The following is a 12,544-nucleotide window of genomic DNA, read 5'->3' on the forward strand; positions in this document are numbered from 1 at the left end:
TCTTATTGAGTTGGAGATGTTTATAAAACATCCTTCATTAGAGTAGGATTAGTTCCAGTAGAATTATTCTTTCTGATGTCTGAGTTGATTTAAGAGCTGTGTGTTCTTTCTGGGCTGCTAACGTTTTAAATGTCCGGACTTCACCTGGGAGTCCTGCAGTTGCTCCTCTGAATGTTGCATTGGTGTTTGAGATCCAGCAGGTTCTTGTCTCAAGAGATAAAGGTGCCTGTTCCCCTGGAACTGTCCAGTACTTCAAACACTAATATTTCACAGTTCTGCTTAGAACTTAATTTGATATGGTGAGTTAAGCCCAAAATGTACTAAGAAAATATCTATTGATTAGTTTTGATTCTTCCATAGTTTCTAAAGGACAGTCAGTTTCTGTGATGATTGAACTTTTTAAACTGCAGAGAAGAATTGCTTTACTTTTTTTGTTTAGGAGAATTAGAATCTCAAAAAGGCAAAATGTCAATCAAGATTAATATGTTTTCTTATCTAACAACTTACTGTTGTTTAATAAGAACTCACAGAACAAGTGATCTGTTCATTATACTCTGATAGATATAGATTAACTAATTTGGTTTTAATTTGAATCTTGGGTGTTCATACAATGAACAGATGATGAAACTATGGTAGTAGGTGATGTGTGATCAATTTTTGTTCCATATTCAATCATGCTAATGATTTTTTTTAAAAAAAAATGGTTAAAGAATACTTCATTGTATATGAAAAATTGTGGTCATGTTTAATTTTATTGTAAAACATTTTACTGACATATAATTTTGAACTAGGGTTGTGTTGAAGTATCTGGAAAAAAGAGCTCTAATTGTAGTAATTGAAAAAACTGTTACAGTTTAACTGTGCAGAAGTATTTTGAATTAGAAATGGACATCGAATTTATTTAGACCTTACTGCTGCTGTTGAAAATCAGTGATTAATAAGGACCTTCTCTGTCAGTCTATCTTTATATGTCAGCTTGGTGCTGAAGTGATTAAAAGTCTTGTAAGCATTTCATAACCATTTTAATAAATTTGTGCCATAAAGCTCTTTTTCATTTTAACAAAGCCATTTTATTTAGCTCACCAGTAGTTATTTTTTATCTGATTTTATGGTTATAATTACTACATTATACTTTAATCCACTCCTAAGTGCTAGTCACTGGGCATTATAATTAATTAATATATCTTCTAAACAATATTTTTGTGTTTTAACCATGGGGATTATATTTGTATGCTATTAACAGAGTTCAGAGATCTTAACAAGAGTTGAGACCGGCTGTGAAATAATTTGTGAATTCCTGACCTCTGTAAGCATTGTAACTTTTAAATAATCAAAACTTACTATTTTCATGGAAAATTAAAAAAAAAAAAGGAAGAAAAAAACAAGTTTAACATGATGGGGAATTTAAAGTGTTAAGCATAAACCCTGTTATGAATGCACACAGTTAAGATTTAGAACAGGCTATGGAAGTCCAATGAATGTTGTCTGGAAGTAGGAGTGTCTCATCAAATATATTTCTAACTGCTGTTTGTTGCATTTTCAATAGTAAGTTTGAATTCCACCTGGAAACAAGTTTTATTTTTAACTTTTAGCTAGAATGGTAGCTCTTCTTTGATCGCTACTAACTTGCCTATATAGTTTCCCCCATTTTGCATTGGATAGCACAGAATTATTATTTGCATTTGATTCCCTGAGGCAACTAGGTCTTCCCTCCCTCGTTCTTTCCCTCCCTTCTTCCTCTGGTATTTTCTTCTGCTGCTTTGGGATCAGTGTCTTGGGCTTTTTAGTATGGGAATATTGGCCATATCTTTTATGTATGAAGAAGGTATTTCTGTCATAGCTACTAGCTGTACATTTAGTGAGCTAAATTCAAATAGACTGTTACCCCTAAATTGTAGGCCATGAGGATAATATAATTTGGTAATATTTCTGGTTTTCTGCCAGTCGTCTTTTCATTTTGTACAGGACTTCTCAGTTTTATTTTTTTAAACGCTTTTGTCGTAATTCTTACAATGGATGATTTTAGCCAGTTATAAAAGGCAAACTAATTCTGGAACAAGACATAATCAGCATGTAAATCTTTTACTGAGATCCCTACTATTACTTGAAGCAGAATTGTGTATCATAATGAGATCTTGTCTTCAAGTGCACAATTATGGTCTTTTGAATGTCTCTTCCTGTCATCAGGAACTTTTGTTATTAATGTATATTAATGAAAATTAATATACAATAACTGATAGTAACTCATTGCTAAGCTGTAGTCTTGACAGAATTACTTCTGTTCAGATTTTCACTAATTTAGGCTGGGAGGTTGTAAGCCTTAATCTGCATCTGAGAACATCTGATGTTAAGATTTTACTCTAAACTTTTTCTATTTGTCGCACATAAACATACTGGCTTTGAACAATGTAGAAATTATTCAGGAAGAGAGAGACTGAAATACAAATTTGCTTTCGGTAGGTAAGGTACTCAAAATGAAAGTAGTCATTTACTGATTACAAAGTTCCTTGTTTCGGACAGCAAGGTTCAGTATGGTGAGCTATAATTTTAAGCAAATGACAATGTTTGAAGAATCTAGGGGTGGTAGAAAAGATTTCAACATTTTGTTACTATATTGACTGAATGGATAGTACGTGCAAGCTGGTGGTGGATGGGTTGGTTGAGGAGTCCCTAACTGAATCAATGAAGTTGCTTGAACTGCTCCATGTTAATCAACAATCTGTGAATCTAGACTGGAGCAAAATGTGCTTCAAAATGATAGAAGACAAGCATGGATGACCGTATCCACATGGCAGCTGATACAATCAAAGGGATGCTTTTTCCCTAAGGACATCTGGAAGCTTGCAGGCAATACTTATGAAAGCCAGTTTTGTGAAATGCTTATGGTAACTTGGAGGTGAACCTTAAGCTGTCACTGCTTTTCAGGAGGTTCTGGTCTCATGAGTGCAAGTTTGCAGGGACAGCCCTTGTGAGTAACACTGTTTCTAGTAAGCAGTGTTCTTCTAGGTTATGTAGTTTATTTGTGTTACAGTAATGTCTTTTTGATAGCTACCCACAGTTCAGCTAAGTAGAAATAAATGCCTACTACAGTACTGCATTAAATAGGATGCAATCTAGTTCGTTAGTTGCTTTGCACAGTTAAAACAGTACTGAAGCTTTGTAGATGGAAGCTAATACTTGGAAGCTGTCAAATATCAAGTCACAGCGTTATGAAGAAACTGGAAAAGAAGTGTTACTGTATTTGTTTAGCTTGTACATACATCATACTTATAATGGGCTGGACCGTGACAAATTTTCCGTAGTCCAGAAATTGCAATATTGCACAAGGAGGGAAGCATCATGGTTGCCTACTCAATAGCACACAAATTGTGACAGTGCAGTTTGCTGGTTTTAATCTAATGGTCAGACAAATTCCAGGCTTGCGAGCACATCCCTTGTGAATGAATCTGAGATTAAACCACGTGATTTTCTTTTTTAATGATCAGTGGCAAAATTTAACTGATAATCTGATATCTCTAGTGAAAGGTTAATGTTTGCACAATAGTCTATGGGAGAAATCTGATCAGCCATGAGGAAATGCAAAACATTTTAATATTTTGGCTATTTGTCACAGGATATTTAAAAATTTTAAATATGGATTTGCTATAACCTATGCTGTGAAGCTTCATTTTCACCATTAGCTGTCAAATGGAGTGCATTAAGTCATAAATAATAATTTCTTAGTACGTTTGAACCTAATATGGGATGGAAAGTGTCTGGATTTCTAAGTCGACTGATTAATTTTTTTCCAAATCTGCTTCCTAAGGAAAAGAACAAATTCTTTCAAATTCTGCAGTTGAAAACTTGCTGGATTTTTATCTTTCTTACTGATGGAGAGAAGACAGGGGGACAAATTTGTATTACACTGTTCTGTTAATCAGGTTTTTTAAAAGTCTGGAAAGATGTTAAGTTGAATTTAATAGCAAGAATTACTTGAAAAAACCCCATGAATAAAATAGTGACTGAAGACCTTCTATATCTGAAGTAATTCTTAGTTTTGCATAGTAGTTCTGTCTGCACTACGTTCCTCCAGAAGTTTATTACCTGCCAATGATTTTTTTTTTCTCTTTTAAAGAACTTGTTGTCATTGTTAGATTCATATTTCCATACAGAGAACCTTCCAAGAGAGTCATAAGAGAATTAAAAGACAGGCAGGCTCCTATGTTTAATTTGCAAGAGACTATGTATTTCAAAGTGAAAGGGTTTTAAGTTTTGAAGCAATGGCTCTTCTGGGTGTCATGCTTTCTTATTAGGTGCCTGTGTTATTTGTGGATATGTTACAACTTCGGCTCTAAGTTTATGGTGTTTATTTTTTTGTTTGCAATGTCAGGGTTTTTTTAAATAAGAAGTTGACTAATTAAAAAATGAAGAGAATTAGACAGTGGAGGTTCTCATCTGTAGTAGAAATGGAAATTGATTTCTGAAATGTGTCAGTGCTTCATGCTGTTTGGCTTGTCTTCCATTATGCTAGTTTATGAATGACAAGTCTACAATGCTTGCCTTGATTGCTGTGGTCCCAAACCCGCTAGAGTGCCACTAGAGTGTTGTCTGCCTGATGTCAGTAAAGCCTTTGACACCATCTCCCCAGCATTCTCCTGGAGAAACTGGCAGCTCATGGCCCGGGTGGGTGTACTGTACCCTGGGCTAAAAGCTGGCTGGCCGGCCGGGCCCGGCGGGTGGTGGTGAGCGGAGTTACATCCCGCTGGCGGCCGGTCACAGCTGGTGTCCCCAGGGCTCCGTGCTGGGGCCAGCCCTGCTTAATGCCTTTATCAATGACCTGGGCGAGGGCACCGAGCGCACCCTCGGCCAGTTTGCAGGTGGCACCGAGCTGGGGGCAGCGCTGATCTGCTGGGGGGCAGGAGGCTCTGCAGAGGGGTCTGGGCAGGCCGGGCCGATGGGCCGAGGCCACTTGTAGGAGGTTCAACAGGGCTCAGTGCCGGGTCCTGCCCCTGGGTCACACCAGCCCCACGCAGCGCGACAGGCTGGGGCAGGGGGCTGGGAACTGCCTGGGGGGAAAGGGCCAGGGGGGGCTGGGTGACAGCCCTGGGCATGAGCCAGCAGGGTGCCCGGGGGGCAAGGCGGCCAACGGCATCCTGGCTTGTGCCAGGGACAGTGTGGCCAGCAGGACCAGGGCAGTGATCGTCCCCCGGTACTGGGCACTGGTGAGGCCGCACCTCTGATCTTGCTTTCAGTTTTGATCCTCACTTCAAGACAGACATTGAGGTGGGGGAGCGTGTCCAGAGAAGGGCAACGGAGCTGGTGAAGGGTCTGGGGCACAAGCCCTGTGAGGAGCAGCTGAGGGAGCTGGGGGTGTTTAGCCAGTAGAGAAGGAGGCTCAGGGGGGACCTTATCACTCAATCTCTGTAACTCCCTGACAGGGGCTGTAGGCAGGTGGGGTCAGTCCTTCTCCCAAGGAACAAGTGATAGAACAAGAAGAAATGGCCTCAGGTTGCTCCAAGGGATGGATATTATCCAAGGTTGGATATTAGGAAACATTGCTTCCCTGAAAGGGCTGTCAGGCATTGGAACAGGCTGCCCAGGGACGTGGTTGAGTCACCATCTCTGGAGGTATTTAAAGAGACATGTAGACGTGGCGTTTAGGGCACTGGCTTAGTGGTGGACTTTGCAGTGGTAGGTTTATGGTTGGACTTGATGACCTTAAAGGTTTTTTCAAACCTAAATGATTCTATGTTTCTGTGGAAAAAAGGAGCACTAGCATATTTCTATAGCATTTTTTCATATGTTAAGGAGCAATGTACAAACACAACTCTGTGTGCAAACGTCTGTGCTAGTACACCTCTGTGGCAAAGGTTGGCTCGTTATTTCACTGTTCATTTGGATTGGTGCTAGAGGAGTTACTCTTGTAGCTAGTGTACATTTTTCAATAAAAATTGGGTGGCTCTTAATGAGAAATACACATTTTTCTTCCTTTCATTGAACTAAAACCTCTATTAATCAGATTCTCAGCTTAACGGCATTTCAGATAATTTTTAACAATTAGTGCTTTTTATATTTACAATGAAATATGTATAAACTTTTGATATAATCGAGTTAGAAATGAAGTGCCCAGGGTATGAAATATGAGTAGAAAAATGTAAGTACTTTCAAAAATGTCAAAGTTAGGTCTAAAGCTGATGTCAGAGAAGATTGCTAGGGTTCATAGGAATCGTTAAGTAAAGCTCAACACCAAAAGGCTAATGTTCTGAAGTAATAAATTATACAGATGGATGCAGTGGCACCGTGCTATGCCACCATAATTTGGTGATTCATGCATAATTTTACTATTATTTTGTGGTTCCTCTTTGCTTATATGTAAATTTGCCTAGGCATTCACTCCAACAGTACCTCCCAGTCAGGACAGCAATTAAGTCATGCTTTAGTGTAGGTTATTTCTTTACTTAACCATGGCTCTAGTTTTTGACACTGTAGCCACATGCAAATTTAATTTTGAAATCAGTAAAACAGCACGAGAAGCTGACATTAAACATTAATAATAAATACTTTATAGGTTCTTCTGCCATGAGAAGCATGTGTTTAAGGTGGGTAAATGTGGTCATTCAAACTAGTATATACAATAAGTGTATTTATTAAAATTATAAATAGTTATAAATGCTTTTTATGTACAGAATATTTCTTTTTGTCAGTATGCTATTTTGGAATGCATCTGTATAATGTATTTTATTCTTTATAATCAGAAGACTCACTTCACCAAAACTGTATGTATAGATTTATTGAAAGTATTGGGAAACTTCTTAACTATAATTTTACATTCTTTTGAATTTTGTTAAAAGAAATGTCTTTTTTTTCTAAACTGTAAAATAATTTTACTATCAGAAACCTTAGTAGAAGTATTTTTTGTAAATTACTTGAAGTCTGAAAGCTGACAGTAATTATATATCTTGCTTGCTCATTGCGCACATGTACTTATTTTCACTGAAATGGAAAATTTAAATTTAGATTATGACTGTCCAAATTACCTTTATCAACAAAATAGCCTCTACTCACGATTACTTATAAAGTAGGAAGAATTAGCTTTTTTACTCAAAGCATCTTCTATTCCAGTCTTGCATCAATTGTATATAATGCACAGAGTTTAGTAGTCTATTTTTCAAGTTGTTTAGACTAGAAAGCAACTTTCAAGAAATTTATTATGCCCATTAACAACTGTAGTTGAAATATCACAAGTGGCACAATTTATTGTTCTTCATTACTTCCCATGGCTGCAAGTACCCAAATGAAATTTGTTTATGCTGTGCGAAGAACAAAAATGTTTGTGAGTTAGTAACTTCAGTTAGAAAGAAAGTTGACTTTTTTTACATCCTGCTGGATGTAGCAGGTTTTCTAATTATAGTAGTCTGCAATACAGGTATCTCTATGTGGCATTTAAAAAATGAATTTAACATAGTATCTCACTTCAGTATGTCTAACTTGCAGCTAAATCTGCCTAGAACTACGGCAGTTTGGAGAAAAGGAGGCTGCGGGGCGACCTCATTGCTCCCTACAGCTCCCCGGGGACGGGGAGGTGGAGAGGGAGGCGCTGAGCGCTTCTCCCTGGGATCCAGCGAGAGGACACGTGGGAATGGTCCAAAGCCGTGCCAAAGGAGGTTCAGACTTGACATTAGGAAGCTTTTCTTTACTGAGAGGGTGGTCAAACCCTGGGACAGGCTTCCTGGAGAGGTGTTTGATGCCCCAAGCCTGTCAGTGTTGAAGAGGCATTTGCACAATGTCCATAATAACATGCTTTAGGTTTTGGTCAGCCCTGAAGTGGTCAGGCAGTTGGACTAGATGACCATTGTAGGCCCCTTCCAACTGAAATATTCTGTTCTGTTTAGAAGTTACAGGCATGCATTGCCTTTGTGTGGAAAAGGAAAATACAGAGGCTTCTGAAGCTTATACTCTCTTCAAAATACAGACTTTGCATATAAACTGCCTTGTTTAGGCAGAAGACACATGGTTACTGCATCTGTCGACTTCCAATAACTTTTCAAGCTGGGGAGTTGCTTCATCAGCGTTTTACAGAAAGGGAAGAGCCTCTGCGTGCAGAATTCCCACCTTTTTTAAAGATCATTTGTTGATTATATTTATTTATTTATTTATTTATTTTAAAAGTAACCTAGATTAGCAATGCTGCTGAGCAGGGGCTGCAGGGTAAGCCCTGCAGTTAGCTGTTGTGTTTGGAGTGCTGGCTAGATAACTGTTGCACTTGCACGGGTTACTGACTTGATGCAGAGTGCAGAACTAGCCTTCATATTGGCTGTTGTCTGTTTCCCAACTGGGAAATGCATGTTTAAAAAGACATGAAATGCACAGTTTAAAGATTCACACGTCTTTATATATAGCTACAACTTTAAAAAGGTTCCCAGGAGAGGTACCAGATAGTTTTAAGATGTACATACAGTTTAATATATTTGTCTATATATTGCAGAAGGATATGAGCTTAGAAACATAGATGCCAGGTCTGCTGAAGAGAGCTTTAGCCACAGGTAGATAGAGGCTGAGAAGTGCCATGGAGAAATGCTGGTGTTTTATACATTTCCATGGATTATTTGTCGTCAGACACCACAGGAGATGGGATGTTGTGATAGGTGGACCTTTGGTGTAATGTGTTGTGACTGGTGTTATTTAAAAAAAAAAAATCACTGTTGATTGTTTTTAAAATCTACAAAATTTTTGCTTGCTTCCATATTGAAACAACTGTATCGTATTGGCTGACACTTTCATATAGCCACAAAATACATCTTGAGGAAAAAAATTGTTCTAATAACTTAAGTCTGTATTATAATCTAGTGCAATTAATTTCTGCTACCTTAATCTTTAAGTAGTGTTTCTTGTAATGGCACTGCCATACTGTTGGGATTTTTTTGTTATTGTTCATTTAGTATTTTAGTGCCTTTTTAGAGTTTTCTGAGAAAGGTGAAGTTTGTAAGGTCCGCACATACTCACTGTTTTAGCTGATAATACACCTCAGTGAATGTGGACAAAGGATGATCTGGGTAGAGAAATCTTCCAAGAATGTATTTGCATAAAGACAGACAGTAGGAATGTCTTATTTAGGCTTTAAGAAAGACTTCTTGTCATAAATCTATCCAAAATAAGAAATTAGCATTTCTGCAGTATTTGTCAGTCACATAATGCCAATGTCATACTTGAGCCAGTTAGTGGAAACCTGGTAACAGAATGTCTGTGATCCTTTTTGGTGGAAATTCTGCTCAATATATAAAAGCCATGTAGTAGATCAGTTCTATTAGCTCTAGCAATAACCCATGCAAGTGATTATCACAGCTTTCAAATAGTAAACGTGCTGCAGTAAACAGAGTGTGTATGAGTACTGCTTTAGAAACAATTTATTTGTACTGGGGTTTATTTGTATCTATTTGTTAAACTAAGAAATTATTTAAGCTGCAAATTACTTAAATTTGTTCACTGTATTTCCTACATTAATTTCACAGTTGGTTTTTTTTTTGTCTGGATTGAATACAACCTTTACATGTACTTTCCTAATATTTCTTTGTCCTGTTAATTTAATACTGTCTTTTTATTACCAACACTTTATTTTTGGAAGCCATTGTTTTATTTGCAAACCTTGTCTCTTGTAGTCTTGCCCCAAATAATTTGCAGCCTAAGAAATTAGTGAGGATATATATAGCTAATAATTTCATTTTGTAACTTTATTTTTGTGATATACTGTAAAGCTCTGACCTTAATCTTTTCTTAACATAACACAACTGAGGGCAGTTTTTTTAAGACATCCAGAGACAGAAAAATAAACCCAATGTAATGGTTAACTAGTTGTTTCTATTTTGGGGATTTTCATTCAGTTGTAAGAGTTGGCATGTACCACTATATTTTATTTGCTTGAGATTGGAAGAGTACCTTATTCTTTTAGACAGTGCATTTGATACTTATGAACTTCAGAAAAATTGCAGTAAAATGTCTGTTTATTCTGTCTTCAGAACAAGTTCATAGGCACTTGGATCAACATGAGGTGAAGTACTTGCAATTTGCTTTCCGATGGATGAATAACTTGCTGATGAGAGAAGTCCCTTTACGGTGTACTATAAGGTTATGGGACACATACCAAGTAAGTATATTTTTAAACCTCTGTAACTTGTATATTGTTTTTTGGACACGCCAATACATTTCTATGTGTTTTGTCTTGAACCTTTTTGGTTTATTGTCATCTGAAAATCATCATAATAAGAGAAAAAGCCTTCAGTGATCATCACCACTTAGAAACATTTAGTGTCTTTAGTCTTCTTGCCCTTCAAAACCAAGCACTTGATGTCATGATAATTTATAGTACTAAAATGAACACTCACTCAAAGCATGAGTTAATGTCAGTATTCCCTTCTGTCTCTTCAGAGAAGCAAAACATTGAATTGTGCTTAATCAGTGTCCTCCATCGATTCTGAGTTCCAGGCTTCTTACTGCCCGTCTGCTTAACTACTCAATCCAATACTAGCTTCCAGTCTCCAGTTCTCAGCATTCATCCTTCTGTCATGTCTTCTCTCTTACTGTTTGTCCAGACAAAACTCCTTATGTTACTGGCCTCTAGTTAAGGTAATTATTTTTCCTCAACAATTTCTTGCCTGACTGTCAAGTGAAGGAATTGATACCAGAGAAAAACTTTACCTGTTCTTGGTTCTGTTACTTGACATTCCAGTATCTTCTGGTTGCAATTTTTGACTATATGTATTTAAACAATATAACCTTATCTCCTATCTTCATTATTGAAGTTAAGGGCGGGGGGAGAGGGGGAAGGAAGAAAAGTAAACGTTAAATTCCATACGAATTTTCAACTTAATTAGTTTAGTAAATATGACAGTAACATCTAATTTCTGTCTCGTAAAGAGATGTTAAATTTTTATGTATCAGTGTCTTTATAGGTATTCGTTATGTATTAATGTTTATTGAGTTTCATACACTTTAATGCCAGAATGTCTACTTAGACCATCCATCCAGACCTCTAGCAGAGGGTTAAGAATTGCTTGCTATTAGTTTCATGAGTCTGGTAAGTTGTTTCAGTGCAGTGTGTTTTGTAGAATGGTATGCAAATATGATAAGAAAATGTTAATAAATGACGGGGTCTGTCACTTCTGCTGTTAAGTCGGTCATAAGAGGTGGTTGGTTTCCTTGCAGGTTTTAGTTGGTGGTTCATCTTCAGCAGTTTTCTGAATTGAATTTGGCTGAATTTTGCTTCCCTCTGGGGGTCCTTTTATACCTCCTTTGTCTCATTTTAACATCTGTTACTCGTTCTAATATCTGTTATTACCTGACATTTTCTTCCAGTGCAAAATATTTATTCTTTATAAAATCTTTCTGATAAATGTAATGATTGAGCAGTTTCAGTGTTTCACTGTAGCTAATTTCTCTCATTTTGAATAATTTTTGTTGCTATTGCCGCAGCGTTTCTAACTCCTGAAAGATTTTTACACTGCTAACTCTAATGCTGCATTCAGTACTTGATCATTATCATCAATGTGCTAAAATCATGTAAAAGCTCTTCCTTAATCCCAGTAACCACCCAGATGTGCCCAAGAAATAGCTGGTTTTGCCAGAACTTCACTTTGAGCTCATCTGTGAGCTATCCTTCTATGGTACTGTTGAGAAAGTTCTTTTGAAGGCCAAGCATGAGGTTGCTTTCTCAAACTAGCTGGTGCCATGCTGAAAGGAAACTTTTCTCATTGCTAGTCCATAGACACCTCTCAAGTTACACTTCAATGGGATCTTTATCCATAAGTGGTTCTAATTACTTAATTCTAATTTGTAGCAAATTCTGCTATATTACAATAGTTCTCTATGGTATTTAAAAGCTTAATACTTACGTATTTACATGAGATTTCCAAGGGTATCTTTTAAATGAAGGTTTCTTGTACCTAAATACCTAAATGAGTTTCTTATACCTAGAGTGAGATTATTTTATATATATCTAATGTACTTAAGGAGTAATTCTGTATTTTAACTCGACATATGCAGCACATCTGTACTGCTTTCTAGGTTTCGGTATTTTGCAAACTGTTCTGTATGCATTTCTTGGTGAGTAGTGTATTCAAAACCAGTCAGGATACCTTAACGTAGAAGTCTCCTACCAACCCTTTTTCTGAATGAAACAACCTTAAGCAATTCCACAAGTCACTTACCAGGTTTCAGCTGTGCTTGTACCAAACTTGTTAACAACCTATAATATGAATCTTATCAACTTGATAATATGGGTAATAAATGCAGTGAACCTACAAGATGCAGTAAAGTTTGTGCAAACTCTTTGCTAAAGTGCTATGCAATAACATTATGGATTTTTACATAAATAACTTGTCCCTAAGCAGTTCGGTTGCATATGATTTATAACTTATTCATTTAGAACTGTACCAGCAGTGCTGCTTTCCAAATGGAAAACACTTTAGAGATGGAATTTGCTCAGTTAGTTTTATCTTCTGATTCATATTTTCAACTGTAAATCCTGCTATAGGCCAAAATGTCATTTAAAGATACACTGGTAAAGAAATTT

At 37.0% G+C, this 12,544-nt stretch overlaps 1 protein-coding gene across 3 annotated transcripts in view; it reads left to right on the top strand.

Annotated features, from left to right (window-relative positions):
- TBC1D22A (TBC1 domain family member 22A) overlaps positions 1-12,544 on the top strand; it is a 180,093-nt gene that overhangs the window by 92,071 nt on the left and 75,478 nt on the right. For all 3 annotated transcript variants that reach the window (XM_056341127.1, XM_056341130.1, XM_056341128.1), the window contains exon 11: positions 9,993-10,120. In XM_056341127.1, coding sequence (XP_056197102.1) covers positions 9,993-10,120 — 128 coding nt within the window. The remainder of the gene's footprint in view (positions 1-9,992; positions 10,121-12,544) is intronic.

Source organism: Falco biarmicus, chromosome 5, assembly GCF_023638135.1.
Source record: "Falco biarmicus isolate bFalBia1 chromosome 5, bFalBia1.pri, whole genome shotgun sequence".
NCBI lineage: Eukaryota > Metazoa > Chordata > Aves > Falconiformes > Falconidae > Falco > Falco biarmicus.